At 46.4% G+C, this 19,270-nt stretch overlaps 1 protein-coding gene and 1 pseudogene across 3 annotated transcripts in view; one reads left to right on the top strand and one right to left on the bottom strand.

Moving 5' to 3' along the window:
* The first annotated feature begins 10,140 nt into the window (after positions 1 to 10,140).
* LOC115897552 lies at positions 10,141 to 10,585 on the top strand (annotated as a pseudogene).
* A 4,366-nt stretch (positions 10,586 to 14,951) lies between these two features.
* Positions 14,952 to 19,270, bottom strand: part of CGNL1 (cingulin like 1) — a 177,780-nt gene continuing 173,461 nt past the window's right edge. For all 3 annotated transcript variants that reach the window (XM_030931447.1, XM_010374266.2, XM_030931449.1), the window contains one exon: positions 14,952 to 18,355. In XM_030931447.1, coding sequence (XP_030787307.1) covers positions 18,220 to 18,355 — 136 coding nt within the window. In that variant the 3' untranslated portion in view covers positions 14,952 to 18,219. The remainder of the gene's footprint in view (positions 18,356 to 19,270) is intronic.

Genomic DNA, 19,270 nt, shown 5'->3' with positions numbered 1-19,270 from the left:
GCCTGGAGTGCAACGGGGTGATCTCAGCTCACTGCAACCTCTCCCTCCCGGGTTCAAGCAATATTCCTGCCTCAGCCTCCTGAGTAGCTGGGATTACAGACGCGTGCCACCACGCCCGGCTAATTTTTGTATTTTTAGAAGAAACAGGGTTTTGCCATGTTGGTCAGACTGGTCTCAAACTCCTGACCTCAAGTGATCCGCCTGCCTAGGCCTCCCAAAGTGCTGGGATTACAGGCATGAGCCACCCTGCCTGGTTGGAAGCTATTATTAAAAGAAAATACCTGGCCGGGCGCGGTGGCTCAAGCCTGTAATCCCAGCACTTTGGGAGGCTGAGACAGGCGGATCACGAGGTCAGGAGATCGAGACCATCCTGGCTAACACGGTGAAACCCCGTCTCTACTAAAAAAAAATACAAAAAAACTAGCCGGGCGAGGTGGTGGGCGCCTGTAGTCCCAGCTACTCGGGAGGCTGAGGCAGGAGAATAGCGTGAACCCGGGAGGCGGAGCTTGCAGTGAGCTGAGATCCGGCCACTGCACTCCAGCCTGGGTGACAGCGAGACTCCGTCTCAAAAAAAAAAAAAAAAAAAAAAAGAAAAGAAAAGAAAAGAAAATACCTGAAAACTCAAAGACTTTTTATTCTTTCCTACCTACTGCCCAGAGATCTCTTAGCCTTCCCTCAGTATACTAAAAGTACATGAGTAAATAGCCTGCAAGAAAGGGTGGAATAACCTGGGGACTATTACACCATACGGTAGCCAATTCTATTTTTCTTTAATTACTGGCAATGAACATTCCTAGGCATTTTCATTATTCGTGAAAACTCTGCTTAGAACACAGAACAAAACCAGAGGTACAGGACCAGCCTCCGAAGTTATGCCTCTGGCTTTGGTTGTCTGATTCAGGAAGGAAGAAGGTCAACTCCACAGGCCACACCCTGGCAGGTGTGCGGAGCAGGAGGGGGCCTTCCTGAGAGAGCAAGGAAGTGGGGCGGGAGATATCACTGCTGACGGAAGAGACAAAACCACATCCAGCCAGGTGCTGCTGTTGCAGTATGGAGTTCCCCTCCGTGATGTGAGCAAACAGAAGACAGAAAACCCCGTCTCATGCTAGGATCCTTACAAATAGGTCTCTTTCCCAGCCAAGTCGACTTTCTGCAACAGTTTCTCCCTTATATGCAAAGCTTCTAGCAAAACACCCAGCATAGGGTGGGAGCTCAATGAATATTTGTTTCATGAATAGCAACATTTCTTATGATGGCAAACAAAAAATAAATAACTAAAATGTTCTACAGTGGCCTATCGGGTCACGCATATCTAGGCAAGTCATTTAATATTTCTATGCATGATTTTTTTTTTTTTTTTTGCTAAAATAGAGTAAGAGTGCCTATCTCACAGGGTTGTTAAATTAAATGAGCTTAGGTATATAAAACAAACAGAATATTGAATAGCATATAAAAATCACAAAATAAATGTTAGCTATTAGTATTATTATTCCATGGAATACAGTGCAATTGTCAAAACTGTGTTGAAAAATACATCTTTTTGAGAAAATATATTTTTACACCTGAAAAAATTCACAATAATTTTAAAAATAGGTTATGTAATAGCGTAAACAATAAGATTACACATTTTGTGAAATAAATATCCATGTAGAGAAAAAAGTGTACACAAATATACATAAAAATATTTCTAGTAGTTATTTCTAAATAGTGAAACCAAGGGGGCATTTATTATTAATTGCTTATCTGTTTTTCAACAGTGAGTATAAATTGAGTAAGTATAAAAATTAATTAAAAATCCAATTGAATCAAAAAAGCATTCATATTATTTGACACAATAATTCCAATCTGAGGATACTATTCTTTTTTAAAAGTTCCAAATACCAAAAAAATATTGCCTATAAGAAGCAGGTAAAGTGTGATTTTTCTATAAATTATAGAATAATATATAATGAGTTTAAAAGATTGATGTTCAAAACAGGCATTAAAAAGCATTAGAGCAATGCTTGAAAATATTAGAAAATGCTATCTATATTAAGTTAACTAGGATAGAAATGACTAGTATCTGATCTCAAGCATACAACAAAAGCAATCATTGGCAGAAAGAATAGTTGACTCTCTGCCCTTTGTTGAAGTTAACTATATTTGTCACCTTTTGACCATAACAAGGTGGATTCTTTCTCAACAGTTTACAAATTAACCAGAAACCCCTAAACTTAATAGAACTTCAATTCTTCCAGGTGGAGGGGTGTCCTATGACATAAAACTAAAATCATTAAATCTATCCAGTCTAGGAAGAGAAAAGCCCTAGAGGAAATACGCTGTCCATGTATGAAATCATAAACGTTTAGGTAAATATAGCCCTGTTCATTTATCAAAATGTGAGACAAACAAAAGTTATTTTAATTCTATCAGTATTTGTCAGGCACCTGCTACAAACAAAGATGAATAATAAAACAGACTTTGTCCCGGAGAAGTTCACCACCTAATGACGTAGGAAAAAATAACTATAATCAGCTAACCACAGTCCGGAAGCACTGCAAGAGAACAAAAGACCACGGGAGCCCAGGGAAGGGAGCAGTTTGGATTTGAAGCATCACCTAGGAGGTCACCTTTATGCTAAACCTTTACACTAAAGCATGAACATGGTTTCGGTAACCGGCAGACTGAATGGTCAAATTCCAAGCAGAGATGCCGTCCTTCACTGAACCACTGATGGGCAGGGGGGTAGCTGATCACTCTTAGGGCGTGTCCCTGTGCACTTTCACAACGTGTCAGCAGCGCAAGTGGACAACTTCTTGAGAAGTTGCGGGAATGAGGTGGAAGAAGGAAAAGACCTCAACAGCCCAAATCCAAGAAGCAGATCTTTAAGGGTGATGCAGTGTTTTAAAGCCTGCTATAGAAGTACACGAGAGGGGGACCACGCTTAAGCACAGCCCATTTAAAATGTTTTAATTGCCCATCTGTGCAATAAGACTGAAGCAAATGAATATTGACAAACCCGCTAACATAATCTAGTCTTGCCTTGCATTTATAATGGCTAGGACCCAGAATTATAATGTTCTGCTTAATTCGAAATGCCTGCTGTCTGACAGGGACTATGCTGACTGCAGGGGATCCCGAGGGAGAAAGTCATGGTTGTTTCCCTCAGAGGGCTCCCACCCTGGTGTGAGAGACACACACATCATAATCTCAAAGCCTCGAGGGAGGCACGGGCCTGCCTGGGGGCAGCCAGAAGGTCCTGCTCCCACCAGCACCATTCACTATCAGAGCAAGGCAGGAAGTTACCAGGATGGACTAGACAGAGGGGGAGGGGTCAGAAGTTAACTCACAACCAATGTTAAAAATGGACTTAAAGAAGAAAAGGATGTTAGCCTGGAGAAGAAAGAATGTAGAACGGGCCTAAGAGCCTTTTTGACTATAGAGCCACAATGAGGAAAGTGGGGAGACTGGGTCAGTGCCACACATCCCCAGCAGCAGGCAGAGCAGAGACGATCACGTCTAATATCACAATCAATTCTGAAATTCTACAAAAATCTACAAAAGAGAGTACAGGAAGAAACCATAAACAAGGCCAAGAAGGATGGGATGAATTCAGGAAGATAGGAGAGCGGGGGCTGAACTTCCACTGCTGGGTAATAAGGGAAACAGAGACGTGAGGACAGACTTTCATACCTTCCCACAGAAGGCCTTGGAGCTGCTGACAAGGCATCTCCCAGATGACGGAGCAGGCGTGGCAGGATGCCATCTCGCTCAGGGTAGCACCCGGTTAATGTCAGCACTGGGTCTGGTCAGGGCTGGTCTCTGCTGAGACACAGCGGGAAGTGTGCTGTGAGATCTGGGTAGAGGATGTCAAGAGGACCCCCTTGCCACAGCCTAACCAGTGTGTTCTGGACCCCACGTTTCCCTTTCCAAACTCTAATCCATCCTATCATTGCTCGGGGCTTTTTGACTCTGCTCCTTCTTCCCCTCCCCAAACACATAGAACCTTTTATTCCAAAATCTAGCAGTACATAGTTGGTTAGTAGAAAACTCTCAGAGCCGGGCGCGGTGGCTCATGCCTGTAATCCCAGCACTTGGGGAGGCCAAGGCGGGCAGGTCACTTGAGGTCGGGAGTTTGAGACCAGCCTGACCAACATGGAGAAACCCCATCTCTACTAAAAAATATAAAATTAGGCGGGCATGGTGGCGCATGCCTCTAATCCAGCTACTGGAGAGGCCGAGACAGGAGAATCACTTGAACCTGGGAAATGGAGGTTGCGGTGAGCCGAGATCGCGCCATTGCACTTCAGTCTGGGCAACAAGAGTGAAACTCCGTCTCAAAAAAAGAAAAAAGAAGAAAAGAGAAAAGAAAATAACTCTCAGAACTTAAAAACAAAAATCAACAAACAAATCCTCCCCTCAAAAAAATTTTTTTTTAATCCTGTAATATAACCTTCCCAACTACCTAAAAACCCAAACTCAAAACGTGTTTCTTCTGTCCTTCCTTCTGGAAGGAAGTAGGTCTGCATGGGCCTCCCCATCTCCTAGAGCTTGTACACAGCTGCGAACCTGCTCTCAACAATGACTGGACACTTCCTCTTGGTTCATGGAAAAACTTGGTCGTAATTTTCCAGTTTGACTCAAGCTATCAGCTGGCGATATAGTTTCTTGCCAGCTTTACAGTCATGACATTACTCACACAGAAACCCTTTTGTAGGTAACCTTGAAAGTTATTAAAAACTATTCTCTTTTTAAAAGAGGGACTTGTTGGGGGGCCTCATAGAGGGTGTCTCGACTGGGTCTGGGGTGAGGACATCCTGGAAAAGGAATAAGATCCAAGTCATCAATCATCCTCTTATACAATGCATCCTGGAATTTTGAAGAGTTTGATATTGTGGATGGTTTGTATTGTCATTGGCAGCAAAAATGACCTACAGTGAACACACAGAAATAGCCCTCCACAGCCTCTGCCTGGGCTTTCGAGGTCTGACCTCTGGGCAGTGCCTGTGGTGCTCTCTGCTGCCACCCAGTGGATATACTGAGAAAGGTCAGGTAGGATGTTTAAACCCAGAGGTTCTCAGTGTGGTCCCCAGACCAGCAGCATCAGCATTAAATTCTTGGCAGTCCTAGAAACTCTGGGAGTGGGCCCAGCAGTCTGTTTTCACAAACCCTCAAGGTTATTCTGATGCACACTCAAGTTTGAGAAGCACTGGTGTGGACTAGGTAGTAATTTGCACCCAGGGATGTGTGAAATGGATCATGAGAGATTTCTCCATTGGGAGAAGCTGATTGTCCTTATTGATGATCAAGGATCACACCTTTTATAGTAACTAAAATTCACTAGCTATTTTTAAAAATTACTCATCTTCTCAGAAATGACAAGAAGGCATAAAACCCAACTTCTCTACTTTTTATCCGGAATCTCCTGCTTATAAGCAGCTACTGCTTCCCTGTTACTAAGAGTGGTATTCAAGGTTCTCCAAAAATATGGAACGAAACGTGTTTTTCAGTCTCACTTCCAATAATTCTCCACTTCATTAATTCAAGATTTTAATGCAACTGACTGATCCTCTGAGCCCAGCTTTCATCCCCGTGTTCCCTGTGTTTTTTCCACCAAAGATGCACCTTTCTAGGAGTTTAAAATTTCATAATAAACAGTTCTAAAATATTGCACCCATTTTAAAGCCCTTTCGAATGCCATTTCCTCTATGAATCCTGCCCTGATTGCTCCAGCTAATGACACTCCTTCCCATCATGAACCTCCGCCATACTTCATCTGTACCTCTTTTCTAGTGCTTGAAATTGCATCCCTTGTTTTTTCTGTTCTCAGTGGACATTTCTGATCCCGTTGGGTGCAGAACTGAGCCTTACTCATCTCATCATAAGCCAGTGCAAACTAGGTGTACAGTGACTGCCCTTTGAAAGGTATGCATGAATAACATAGGTCTTTCACAAAATAGCAGCTCACAATAAATGTTGGAATTCAGTTTGTTGCAATGCAAATATTGCAACAGTTCACATAAGGGTAACATAGGCGCACCAGATTACCTGGGCAACACCAGGAACGTAAAGCTTCGTTTGTCCAAAGTCCTCTTTGGGACTTCACCACTGATGAGTGGGGCCCTGGATCACAGGAGCCACTAATCTTTTCCTGTGCCACATTTGGGCCAGAAGCGGCCAACAGCTCCCCCTGCTGTCCACCTCAGCTATTACATCAGGACTGTGAAGTCTTCCGTCACCCATCAGTCTCCTCCTTAAAGAGCACACCTGAGAACCAAGAAAACTGCACTTCCGCAGTCCCTGGTTCAAAATGCTGTCCCCCACAGAGCCTGAGCCTTTGGTCCAAATCTCCTGTTGCCATCTCAGGAAGATGAGATCTACCTGGCAATATCTCCCTCCCAGGCCACTTCCTCCACTGGCTCCCATCCTCACTACCTCCCCCAGTAAGTGTTCATATGTTTAGAGATCTGACCACTGTGGACCTGTTAGGGAAGAGAGATGCACCAGGCCTGACACTGCAGCTGGGGGTAGGGTGCCCTAGAAAGAGAAGCTGAAAGGCAGTGGGAAGCCAGAGGGCAAGGGATCCAGGAGTCCCCAAGAAAAAGGTACAAGAAGCAGAAGAAACAAAATAAACTAGAAACAGTGATTGCCTCTGCGTAGAGCCTGGAGAAATGAGGGCCAAGAATGGAAAACTCACTCTTCATTGTTTTACCCTCCTGTACTATCTGCATTTCTTTTATGTGCTACTCAAAAACCACACTAGACAATAGATAAAAAATTAAAAGGACCCACAAAAGGACAATTTATAAAAGAAACTTCACTAACAATATAAAAAAAATTGCCCTGATGAAAGAAAGATTAATCTATTACTCAGGGAGAGAGGTTAATAATCAAAGTTGAGGCCGGGCGCGGTGGCTCAAGCCTGTAATCCCAGCACTTTGGGAGGCCGAGACGGGCGGATCACGAGGTCAGGAGTTCGAGACCATCCTGGCTAACACGGTGAAACCCTGTCTCTACTAAAAAATACAAAAAAAGCTAGCCGGGAGAGGTGGCTGGCACCTGTAGTCCCAGCTACTTGGGAGGCTGAGGCAGGAGAATGGCGTAAACCCGGGAGGCGGAGCTTGCAGTGAGCTGAGATCCGGCCACTGCACTCCAGCCCGGGCGACAGAGCGAGACTCCGTCTCAAAAAAAAAAAAAAAATCAAAGTTGATGGGAGAGAGAAAGGGAGAAACTGACACATATGTAATTACTTGGATCTATACAAACTAATAAACCCTTCTGACAATCAATTTGGGAACTGTATTAGTCCGTTCACACACTGCTATAAAGAACTACCTGAGACTGTGTAATTTATGAAGGAGGTTTAATCGACTCACAGTTCTGCAGGCTGTACAGGAAGCATGACTGGGAAGCCTCAGAAAACTTACAATCATGGTGGAAGGCAAAGGTGAAGGAAGCACGTATTCACATGGCAACAGGAGAGAGAAAGAGCGTGAGGGGAGAAGTGCCACGCACTTTTAACCCATCAGATCTCGTGAGAATGAACTATCACGAGAACCGCATGAAGGGAATCTGCCCGCATAATCCAGTCGCCTCCCACCAGGTGCCTCCCCCAACACTTTGAATTAAAATGCAACATAAAATTTGGATCACATAGCCAAACCATATTAGGAACTCCTATAGAGACTTAAAGATTTTTTCTTTCCTCTTCTCTTTCTGGTCATCTAGCCAAAGCAAATTATTTGAAAGATGAAAAAGCTACAGATATAACAGTATTTGATGCAGGAAGGCAGAATTCCAAATCCTAAACATCTGTTAATATAGGAATAGTATTATAACTAACTGATGACAGGATTCACTCAATGGGATGTGATTTTTAAGTGCATTTTTAAAAAGCAGTTTTAAAAAATGATCAAGATTATCTAATATTTATAATGTTAAGTGACAACAAAAACATATACAAATCATATAAACACTGTAGTTGGACCTATGCCTTAAAAACGGTGTAGAAAAAAAAACTGGAAAGAAATGAGCCAAAATGCAAATAATGGTTCCATCAGTCTGGTGGGGTTATTTTCCAATTTTTGGTAATACAGTTACCTTATTCTATATAGAAAAATAAATATGTAAAGGAAGTAATTAATCTTTTCAGTCTCCCCACCTGCCAAGCAGGAGCACACGGAAGGCCTCTTGGCAAATTGAGGTGTTACTTCATTTCAGGACCGTGCATCTAGGAAATGCATACCTAAGAACACACACCACCATGCACGCCTCTAGTTCTGAAGTGCTGGAAGAGCTACTCCCAGGATGTAAGGATTCCAGGTACTGTGTTGAACTTAAAAGTTTGCTAAGTGTAGTACACACTCCAGTCATAAAGGGTCCAAATGGAATATAGCAAAATGAACAAGGCAACTAGCCCCCAGCTAGCCCAGGGAGGTATGAGCACCCCTCTCACCCATCCAACCATCCAAGGAGGATTGCGAGCACCATACCCATAGCGACAGCAGCCAGGGAAGAACAATGGTCAATTCCACACCAGAGGTGGGCGTTTCAAGGGATGAATAAGTGTATTAATCAAGGATCCTCAGAGAATAGAACCAATGGGTGTGTGGGTGTGTGTGTTTGTGTGTGGAGAGAGAGAGAGACAGAGAGAGAGAGAGTGAGAAAGAGAGAGAGAGATTTATTATAGGAATTGGCTCGTGCAGTTAGAGGCGGAGAAGTCTCATGATTTTCCATCTGCAAGCTGTAATTCAGCGCAAGCCCAAAGGCCTGAAAATGGGGGTTTCGGGGGGACGAGTAGCAGTGATTGTGTAAGTCCCATTCAGAGTTTGAAGGCTGGAGAGCAGGGAGCGCTGATGTCTGAGAGTGGGAGAAGATGGATGTCTCAGCTTAAGTAGAGAATGAATTCTCTATTCCCCCACTGTTTTGTTCAGTTAGGGCCCTCAGCAGATTGGATAGAGCCTGCTCACCGTGCGGAGGGTCATCTGCTTTCCTCAGTCTGCCAATTCAGAGACTAATCTCTTCTGGAAACACCCTCACAGACACATCCAGGGTTCATGCTTTACCAGCTATCTTGGCATCCCTTAGCCCAGTCAAGTTGACACCTAAAATTCACCGTCACACAGAAGATGCCACCACTGTTCCACAGGGGAGAGAGCTGGTGAGACCTCGGTCTGTGTGAGCCTGAAACTAGACATGTGGCCACCCAAGGAAAGCTCAAAATGCCACCCCAAAACAGGCTGAGAATTCAGTGTTCTTTCCAATCAATATTCTTTAGTATTTCTTCTCCATACTGGAAGGACAAGGAGAAACAGTGCTCTAGGGTGAAAATGGAGAAAGAAGTTCTCTGGGGCAGTTTTTGGTGTTCCTCTTTTGCTGTTTAGGCCTGGGCAGCTCTGCTCCCAAACTTGGACATCCCAGCTCAGCCAAATCTCACCCTGACACTACCTGCCTGGGTCCACTCTCCTTACAGTGCACTTTAGTCACTGTGCCATTGGTCAAGTCAGCCCTTGGGGTCTTACTGCTCCCCGGTGCGGCTCTTAAGGTACTGACTTCCTTTAGACTATTTTTTTAAACAATGCACCCCTAATTACACTTGTGATATTTTAGAATCTTGGTAGAATTTGAGCACCCTACAATATAGCTCCTAACCTGGCCTGCCCTGGCTCTGCTCCACAGTGTCCCCCTGCCAGCCTTCCCAGTGCCTGAAGATCCCGCTGTCTGGATTCCACTACAGTTTCAAACTGAAGGAGGTGATCTTTTGTCTTAAAAAAAAACTGCAGGGCATTTGTGTGAGCACCTCTCTCACCCATTCGACCATCCAAGGAGGGTTGTGAGCACCATGACCCGTAGCAACAGCAGACGGGGAAGAACAATAGTCAATTCCACGTCAGAATGTCTTGGTTGTTCTCCCAGGTCTTCAAACAGCTGTTTTTAAGAAACTTTTATCCACCTTTTCTAGTTGTTCTCAGCGGAAGAGTTCAGTTTGATACCAGCTACCATGGCATGCCTGAAGCAGAATTCAACTCCTTTTGAAGCAGATGGCATATAAAGCAATCAGTATTTTAAAAACTCAACACTCAACACTTAATTTACCCAAAAAATTACCATAAAAAAATAAAAACAAGCTTTCACTGCCTGACTGCTACCATCAGGGGTCGCATGCATGCCCCCAGGAAGGGCCTGTCCCCGTTGGCTTTGCCCTATCACCACAGCGTCCCTACTTGGCTGAAGCTGACATCTGACGATGTGAAGGAGTAGATTTACAAACTGGCCAAGAAGAGCCTGACTCCTTCACAAATCGATGTGATCCTGAGAGATTCCCACGGTGCTGCACAAGTACGTTTTGTGACAGACAATAACATCTTAAGAATTCTTAAGTCTAAGGGACTTGCTCCTGATCTCCCTGAAGATCTCTACCATTTAATTAAGAAAGCAGTCGCTGTTCAAAAGCATCTTGAGAGGAGCAGAAAGGATAAGGATGCTAAATTCCCTCTGATTCTGAGAGAGCTGGATTCACTGTCCGGCTCGATACTATAAAACCAAGCGAATCCTCCCTCCCAGTTGGAAATATGAATCATCTACAGTCTCTGCCCTGCTTGTATAAATTTGTCTAGGTACTCAAGCAATAAAGTGATTAAAAAGGAAAACAAATGCCTAAATAATCTACATCAACATAGCCCTCAAAAAAACATAATTTTGAATGTAAAAGTCACAGAGTATTATGTACAAGATGCTAAGATGTATATGACATTTTAAAATACACAAAACATACTACATGCTGTTCATGGATGCATACATGTAAAAGTATTTAAAATTGAATAGAATACCCAGCAGATTTGAGAATAGTGGTTGCCTTTGGCAGGGAGTGAGGGACAAAAAGAGAACTTCAATGATATCTGTAATGTGTATTTAAAAATGTAAAGCAGACAGATATGAACAGCTGTTAACCACTGTTAATTCTTGGTGGTGGAAACATAAAGAAACCAAATCCCTCCATTGGAAACGCCTAGAGATCAGATGTCATGCCTTGTATCTTCGCCTGCTTCTTCCTTCCTCTCATTTGCTCCTCCCTAAATGTCCATGTTGCTGCTGTTGGTAGCAGAGTCACCGTGACTAAGTCCACAGGTGGCTTAACATCTGCCCAGCAGGCTCTGGACACAGGCTGGCACTTCTTAGAAAGCACACACTCCACATGATGACCAGCGCGGGGGCGGAGGGAGCACTATGCTTCCAGCCTGCACCCCTTTGGCTCTCACGGGAAATAACCAACCCTGGTTATCTTGGGTGCAGCTAACCTTTCCACAGGGCCTGGGAAGGCTACACAACTTTAGTAAGCCCCAAAGCATCTTGCACCTTGATTTTAGAATCCAGCAGCCATGAAAACACAGACAAAAGAAAAAATTCTGCCATGAAGGGGAGGAGGTAGTGGAGTGAGTTATTCATTCTGTTTCAGAAAATGCACTTGGTTTAGAAAACCATCTATGTGTAAGTCAGGAACAAGCACTGCTCAGGAAGGCCAGAGCTTGGGATTCTACCCAGGCTGGAGGAGGCGGCAGGTTGAAAGGAGGCCAGTTCTGTTTTCTGTTCTTCGTTACCTAAATGCCAGAAGCAGCTTCCCCAGGAAGAACAGACAGGGCCATGGGGGAGCCAGAGCCCAAGAGGGAGCTTGGGCACCCGTTTTACAAATCCCTTGCCTCGCTCTGCAGGGAGTCCTATGCCTGTCTCCAAAGAGCCTCAGTATTCATGCCCGACGATAGGCAGGGACAGACGAAAGGCGAGGCAGCCCCAGCCACAGAGAGAAGCGAGCAAACCAAGGAGCTGGACTGGCAGGCTTCCCGGCCCTTTCAAAGGCAGCAGGGCCTTTAACTGGAGGCGGCTGCCTTATCTTAATCTCCAAACCCTTTCCTGGCCATCCTGGAAGGGCCAGAGGCCCAGAGGTAGCTGGAGTCAGTGAGTCAGGCTGGCAGCACGCAGCAGGTGGCAGGGGGTTTTGCAGAAAGGAGAGGCAGGCCATCTGCCTTTCCTTAGAGCAGGCCTCAGGCTGCAAGCACAGACTTGCAATCCGGCGGCCCAGCCTTTGTGTCCAGTGTCCTCAGTTAGGGAAGCCAGCAGTGACTATTTCACAGGGGCAGCAGGGTGAGAATGGCTACGGTAAGGTACAGGCCACTGTGGGTGGTTAGAGTGGCAGACCTGGGACTTAGCCACTCTAGCTACTAGTTGGGTGACCCTGGGCAAGTTACTGATCTTTATACACATTTCCTAACTCGCCAAACCGGGTAACGCCACCTACCTCACAGGGTGCAGATTAAATCAGATAAAGTGCAAAAGATTCTTGGCCCGTAAGATTTGCCCAATTATGGCTTCTGCCCTGTTAAGGGATCTTAGGCTTTAGTAAAGAACCATTCCCACTGCCCCAATATACTACTACTATACTATACTACTATAGTATACTATAGTATACTATAGTATACTACTATACTATAAAACCAAGTGAATCCTCCCTCCCAGTTGAGTCTGTTCCCATAGTAAAGTTGTACAGTCCCTGGGTGGGGTCCAGAAGAGATGCCCTGGATCTCTACATGTGGCAGGGGCACTACCCACCACCTGCACACACAACCCTTCCCACCTCCAGCCCACCACACACTGCGTCAAAAGGCTGGGTCCTACTTCCAAAGTTGTAGCCCTGCTACTCACGGGAAAGGCAGGGGGCTGAGGCATCCCCCTCCTTCCAGATGAGCTCTGCACATGCCAGTAAGTCTCAAAGCTTGCTGTGACCCACAAGGTTTCTCCCCATCTGGACACAGGTCAGCCTCCTGCCCACTCACGGGAAGGCAGAGCCCATTCCCACTGGGACCACTCCCCTGGCTTGGCAGAGACTATGCTGCCACCTCCAGGAAGGCAGCTCACTGCTGCTGAGCCCGGGCCTCCAGCCTCCAGCCCAACACCCAGTACTCGGGTGAGAGGTCTGATTAGCAAAGCACAAGGAAAGACAGACACATTTGGCATCACATAAATATACGAAGGACTTAATATTGACAGGTCATTTCCATTTAGTTTAATAACAATTTTGTAGCCCCACTGTAAGCACGTAAGGTCCTAGACCTTGTTCACCACCAGTGCCTGGTCCACGCTGGCAGGTGCTAATTGTGGGCTGTCTACTCACTCCATGTGCGGCTGATGGCAAACTGCCCAGCTTCCCCGAGACTCAGCTTCCCTACCTCCCAAAAAACCAGTTTCCGCCTTTCTTCAAAAATTGTTTAATTGCATTTACCCAGCAAACCTCTGGAATCACACTTCCCACCCCCTAGGAGCTGTTGACAACTGTGGTGAGACCAAGTGAGATCCCACGCAGTGGAAACCTTGCAACCTTCCCCCCACACCACATTCAACTTACTGCTGAATGTCTCTGTGACCTGCACTTCTCTAGCTTTCATAACCCGGGGGGGGGGGGCACACACTCCAGCCTTTCTTTGTTGATGGAGACAGGCTGGGTCTCAGTCATGCCCGTGAAAGTCAGTGACAATCTTTAGCCCTATGTATTCGGCAGGTCTGACGGCAGGACCAAGGCATGTGGATCCCCTCTGCAAAGCCTAGAATGTCTGAATTTGGGGCTGTCACGCCCCTGAGAGGAACCTGCAGTCAAGTCATTTCTCCCCAATCATTTGAAGATTTACAACAGAAACATTTCTGGCTAACGACAGTCTTCCAACAAAGACAGGCTGCCCGTAACTACCCACAAGCTCAGAGGAGGAATGCTGAGAATGTGAAGGAAATGAACTGCCGGCCTGGGGGAACGTTTTTCCTTTGGCTCTGGGCCTTCTGAGTCACATTCTTCCCGGGGACCTGAGGGAAAGGTATCCACTCAGAATCTCATTCCCACCAAGAGGACATCGGTAGAAGGGCCAAATACAGAGGCCTAAATACAAAAGCAAATAATGCTAAAAAGGGTGACTGTTACTACAAATTAGAAAATTATGTACCTCAATATACCAATATACCTGACTTTTTACAAAAAAAAAAAAAAAGGAAACAATCTATACAAAGGCTTTGCACTTACTAAAATTAGAAAATCTCATTTACATTAGGTTACCCCTTCCAATTAGAATGAAGAGAATCAGTGCTGCCAGAGAGCTGGAGGGATAGGTCGTCTACATTGACCTAGAGGCAGAGGCGGTTGTGTACAGAGCTCTGGACAGGACACAGCAGTGAGCTGCGGTGGCTCAATGAAGGGCTGCTCTGGTGAGTGGGCAGTGTGGCAGGAACGTACCAGGGCAGGGACCGAGAGGAACAGCAAGAGAAAGCCAGACCACCCCTCCCCCCCACTTAGAACTAGAGGCTGAAGAAGTTCACCCAAGTCCCAGGGGAGCCCACCTGAAAATGCCACACGGAGCAGGGAGTGATGGAGACATACCCAGAATTCCACCTGCTCCCACTGGCTGAACCCAACCAGAGGGGCCATCAGGGAATCCAGGGCCTATACGGGTCACCCTCCGGGGGACAGGGCAAAGAATAGACAGATCTGATGACAATGATCATCGTCGGTCCCCTTCCATGGGGAAGCTGCTTTGCTTTCTGTAAAATAGAGACTGTGGTGCCTGCTATGGGCCTGGTGTGAGATCAAGAGAGATTATGTGCCAACTATGATTGCAGAAGACCTTCAATTTAGAAAAAGGGGTACACAGGGGGCTCCTGTTTATTCTGTAATTAACATTGAACATGTTCCTTCTCTTGCCATTTTCTGGAACAGGCAGTTTGGATTTCTCAGAACATCACAAGAATCCAGGACCATTAATTCCTTCCGCATTCACCACTGACCGGTCCCCACCCTTCTGTTTCAGAAACCGGTCCAGGACTGGAAGGCCTCCAAGTTCCACCTCCCTCAGTAGCTCCCAGCCACTCACCTTGGCAGTTTCTTAGAGGACACAGAGCCAAGCTCTGGAGAAAACAAATAAGTCACAATCACAGGAGAGTCAAAATTCCCATTGGGTGACAGTGTTTATTGAAAGGAAATCTCGCTTTATCCAGGAATTCACTTACATGGAGGTAGCTGCAAGGAGAATGTCTCTTTCCCATGACAACCCAAAGCAACCCAAACCATACCCCAAAGCAGAAACCCAACGGAATAAGCCACCTGGCATTGTAGAACACCACTCCAAAGCAGGAAAAACCACAAAAGATACAGGATGATTGTCTCTTCAGTATTGCATTTGGCCATGTATGTGTTTTTACATAAAATATATGTTTTCTTTTTAAGCTAGCTAAAGAAAATACTCTTGATCGGGGTTAGTTCTTGAAGCAAAACAAACAAACAAACAAAAAAAAAAAAAGAAAAAAAAGTACGTACATATAATAAAATTAAAGAACGATAGCATGTTATACCTGGAAAGGACCGTGGGCCCTAATGTTCGCTTTGTTCCAGGCAATCCATGGCTCTGAGAGTGAGCACACTGTCAAGGTCCCTGGGGTGAGATGAGCTGGGACTTGAAAACCCGTGTCTTAACTTCCAGTCTCTTAACTCTTCCCACTCCACTACACCGCATGCGTTGCCAGCTCCCTCAGAGTGTAGGATAGCACAATTGTCAAAATGCATAACGGCCTATTTTTAGGGTAATGATGCAAGTGTTTTGAAAAGTGACCTCTGTTCTCTTTGCACGGGCCGCTTTGCTTCTTGTAGCCAGCCCCATGGCTACTGGAAAGAACTGACCAGAATGAGGGGCAGCCACTTTCTCACAAACCGAAACAGACACACGCTCCCAAAGTTCTTGGGCGTGCTGACCTTCCCCAGCTCCGTCTCTAGGCATGAGTGGGATGAGGCTTCTCTAGGCAGGCTTATTCGCAGATGTCTAACGATGGCGGAAGCAGCAGGGAAATTATGAACATATCAAGGGTCAAAGTGGGCTCTAGGGAACCAGGCTTGTCGCGTCCTCAGGAGGACAGAGAGACAGAGGGCTTGAGTACAGAGGTGCTCGACCTCCATGTCGATTTGCTTGATTGTCATCTACCACCCGCTTTCCCGACACTGAGCTCCAGGAGGGAGGGAATTTGTACCTGTTTAATTCACTGCTGTATTCTCTGTGCCAAGGACTGTGCCTGACATATCATCAATGCCCAATAAATATTTGCTAAATGAGTGAATGACTAAAGGGAGGAATTGTCCACACCCCACACAAGCAAGCAGAGATGAGAATCACCCCCCGCTGTGGTGAGGATGATGGTGACCCTGTAGACGTGGAAGGGGCTTGGTTCTCTGGCTCCAGACTCCCACTCTTAAACTGGGCTGACCACTCTGAATCCTGTCGGGGGGGCTCTGACCTGGCGCAGGTGAGACCCCACGGCAACTGTCATGGAGTTCTCTGGCCCACAGGCCTCCCACCTATTGGGATGGTTGCGGACACTGCTGAAGCAGCTGAACACTACCACCTCTGTCCCATATATGTCACCAGCTCACAGGGTCCTCTCCCTGGCCACATCCTGTCCCATACTCTGACCTGTAGAAGCCCAGCTGTGATTGGGCCAGGTCTGTGCATATGCCCAGAAAGTGTCACACTGTGAAGTGACACAGGAAGGCCAGGAGGGAGTCCCCAGATATCTAGCATCCTCCCGATGCCATGCTCCCTGAAATTCCTCTCCAGCCATGTGGCCTTGCCCGCACACCTCAACAACTCCCTGCAAGCCTGCTGCTGGCAATGTCTCTTTCTCCCAGGAAACTGGAAGGAGTTCTCCAGTTTGCACAGACACACCTCTGCCTGACTTCTGTTTCTTTCCTCCCTTCCTCGACATAAACCTGAGATCCTGCTCAATCCACCTCTTGCCCACACATCCCCCAGCTTTCAAGAACTTCTCTGTCTTCCTTCTCACACTAGGCCCCACACACACACCTGCCTATCTCCTCTCTCCTCTCCCTTCCCCCATGACCTTACCGGACACCTCCCACCTCATTCTCATACCTAAGTCTATGAACCTTTCCCCCATACCCTCCTATTCCCCTGATCCCAAAAGCTCGCTGTGGGAGGAACGGGGAAAGGACCAGTAAGACATGACCACATGGCCCCATCCTTCCAAAAATGGCCTCATTTGTTTAAAGCCTTACCTACAAGTCTCCCTATCCAACCTGTGTAAAAGAAATTACCATCAGTGACTGGGAACAGGTCTCAGAACGGTTCAGAAATTATAACAGAATTCTAGATAAAATAAGCAAACAAGGCCGTAGCTGCAGTCACAGACACAAGCAACCTTCTGGCTTTCCCCTGTGCCAGTGACTTGTTTACCCAGACCATGTGAACTGCTATTCTCAGTCTTAGCTATCCGTGACCACTACAATTCTTTTTTTACAACCTTGGTTTCCAAAGTGGTCTTTATTTGACTTTCTCTCTCTCTCTCACCTCTGCTCCTCAATACATAAAATCTAATAGCTTCATATTTTAAAAAAGAATACTCAATGGCTGGGCATGGTGGCTCATGCCTGTAATCCCAGCACTTTGGGAGACTGAGGCAGGTGGATCACCTGAGGTCAGCAGTTTGAGACCAGCCTGACCAACAGGGTGAAACCCCGTCTCTACTAAATACAAAAAATTAGCCAGGAGTGGTGACGGGCACCTGTAATCCCAGCTACTTGGGAGGCTGAGGCAGGAAAATCACTTGAACCAGGGAGGAAGAGGTTGCAGTGAGCCGAGGTTGCACCATTGCACTCCAGCCTGGGCAGCAAGAGTGAAACTCCATCTCAAAAAAAAAAAAAAAATACTCAATATAGGTGTGTGAACTTTACAAACCAGCCACCCTACCAAGCCTCCATCACATTCCAAATGCAACAGCAGCAGTCCGTGAGAAGGTCTGCTTTAAAATATGTACAGGCTATACATCGTTTCCTCCCTGCACGGTGCTATTAAATAAGTCCTAGCCTTCTGGACCCTTTGTCTTGGCAGGGGGAGTTAGGACGGGGGCAGGGACAGCAATGCAAATAGTGACTGTGGAACAGGGGCCTCAGCCTACCAAAGTGTATCTCTCACAACACCCGAGGGGGTGGTGGCTCCTGTTCCTCAGGCATCCCAACATTTTAAACTGCAAAAGCTTCCTGTCAAAGACCCACTGAGAGACCCTGGCGAGGAACGTAACACTGAGGAGCTGGCACGCTGTGCAAAGAGGCGGCGATGGTCTCGGTGGCAGACGGATGCTCCCCTCCCTGCCTCCTGCTTTGGGTGGCTGCAGCTCCTGCAGGGATGACAGGCACTTCCATAGCACTCAGATCTGGCTGGCGGTGGTGCTGTCCTTGGAGAAGGTGTAGCTCAGGGGCGCCTCGTAGAGGCTTCCCCCGTCCGTGCTGAGGTCATCGTCGTCATCCATGTCATCCAGCACTTTATTTGGCAGCTTCTTCAGTCTGCTGAAACAACAAGGGGCATGTTTCCTGGCCCTGGGCCGGGGCCCGTCACTAATTTGAAGATAAAGGAAGGATTTTGGGTTGCTGTCCCTGCATCCCACTGAGTGGCACAGAAAAGAAACACATGAACTGAACAGGTGATGTTCCCTTCAGCCACAGGGAATCCACTGCCCCTATTTCAGTATGGAAAGCCCATCTTGATGGGGTGGGCCAGGCTGGGACAGGATCAGTATTGTTGATTTCCCCAGGCTGTCATTATTGATCTTGTCTCAATTTAAAATTTTGGTATCCTGTTCACCATGGATTGCATGCATTATCTTTTAAATATTGCATTAAAATGTTATCTATCTTAATTATTGAGATTTTTGGTGCCCTGTTAAATGCTGCACCTTAATGTCAACCTTGGGGCCAGTGACCTGATAGGCCCTGTTTTACAGGATTTGCAATGGGCTGGAGCCTTCTGTCCATTGATGAGAACTACCTGGGCAGCCAGCACAGAGCCCCATGTCACAGTCAGCCTCCAAGAAAAGCTCAGCTCTATGGATTAGCAAGAACCTAATCTCATGAATCTTACCTCATAGCCTGGGGAGAGACCCTGGAGCAGAAAAAGCAACCCACACAGTCCCCAACCCTCCGCTCCACGCCCCCATCCTCAGGACCACAGCAGACAAGCTTCAGAGAGCTGCTCTCTCCTGGAAACCAGGCTTAGGGAATCCTAGTCCTCATGAGGACACAAATCAGAACTTTACCTTATTTCTCCCTAAGTCATACAAAAGCCCGGGCTGACCCAGGAACTGCCCCTCCATGATGGTGTGAGCTAGTCTTACTTGCCTTAAGCCTCTGTTTCCCCTTCTGATCAACAGGGATGGTATCTGCCCAGCTGGCATCGGGGCATTGGTATAAGAATGACATGCA

The sequence above is a fragment of the Rhinopithecus roxellana genome, chromosome 5 (assembly GCF_007565055.1).
Source record: "Rhinopithecus roxellana isolate Shanxi Qingling chromosome 5, ASM756505v1, whole genome shotgun sequence".
Taxonomy (NCBI): domain Eukaryota; kingdom Metazoa; phylum Chordata; class Mammalia; order Primates; family Cercopithecidae; genus Rhinopithecus; species Rhinopithecus roxellana.
The sequence above is the reverse complement of the archived record's forward strand: the minus strand, read 5'-3'. Positions and strand labels throughout refer to the sequence as shown.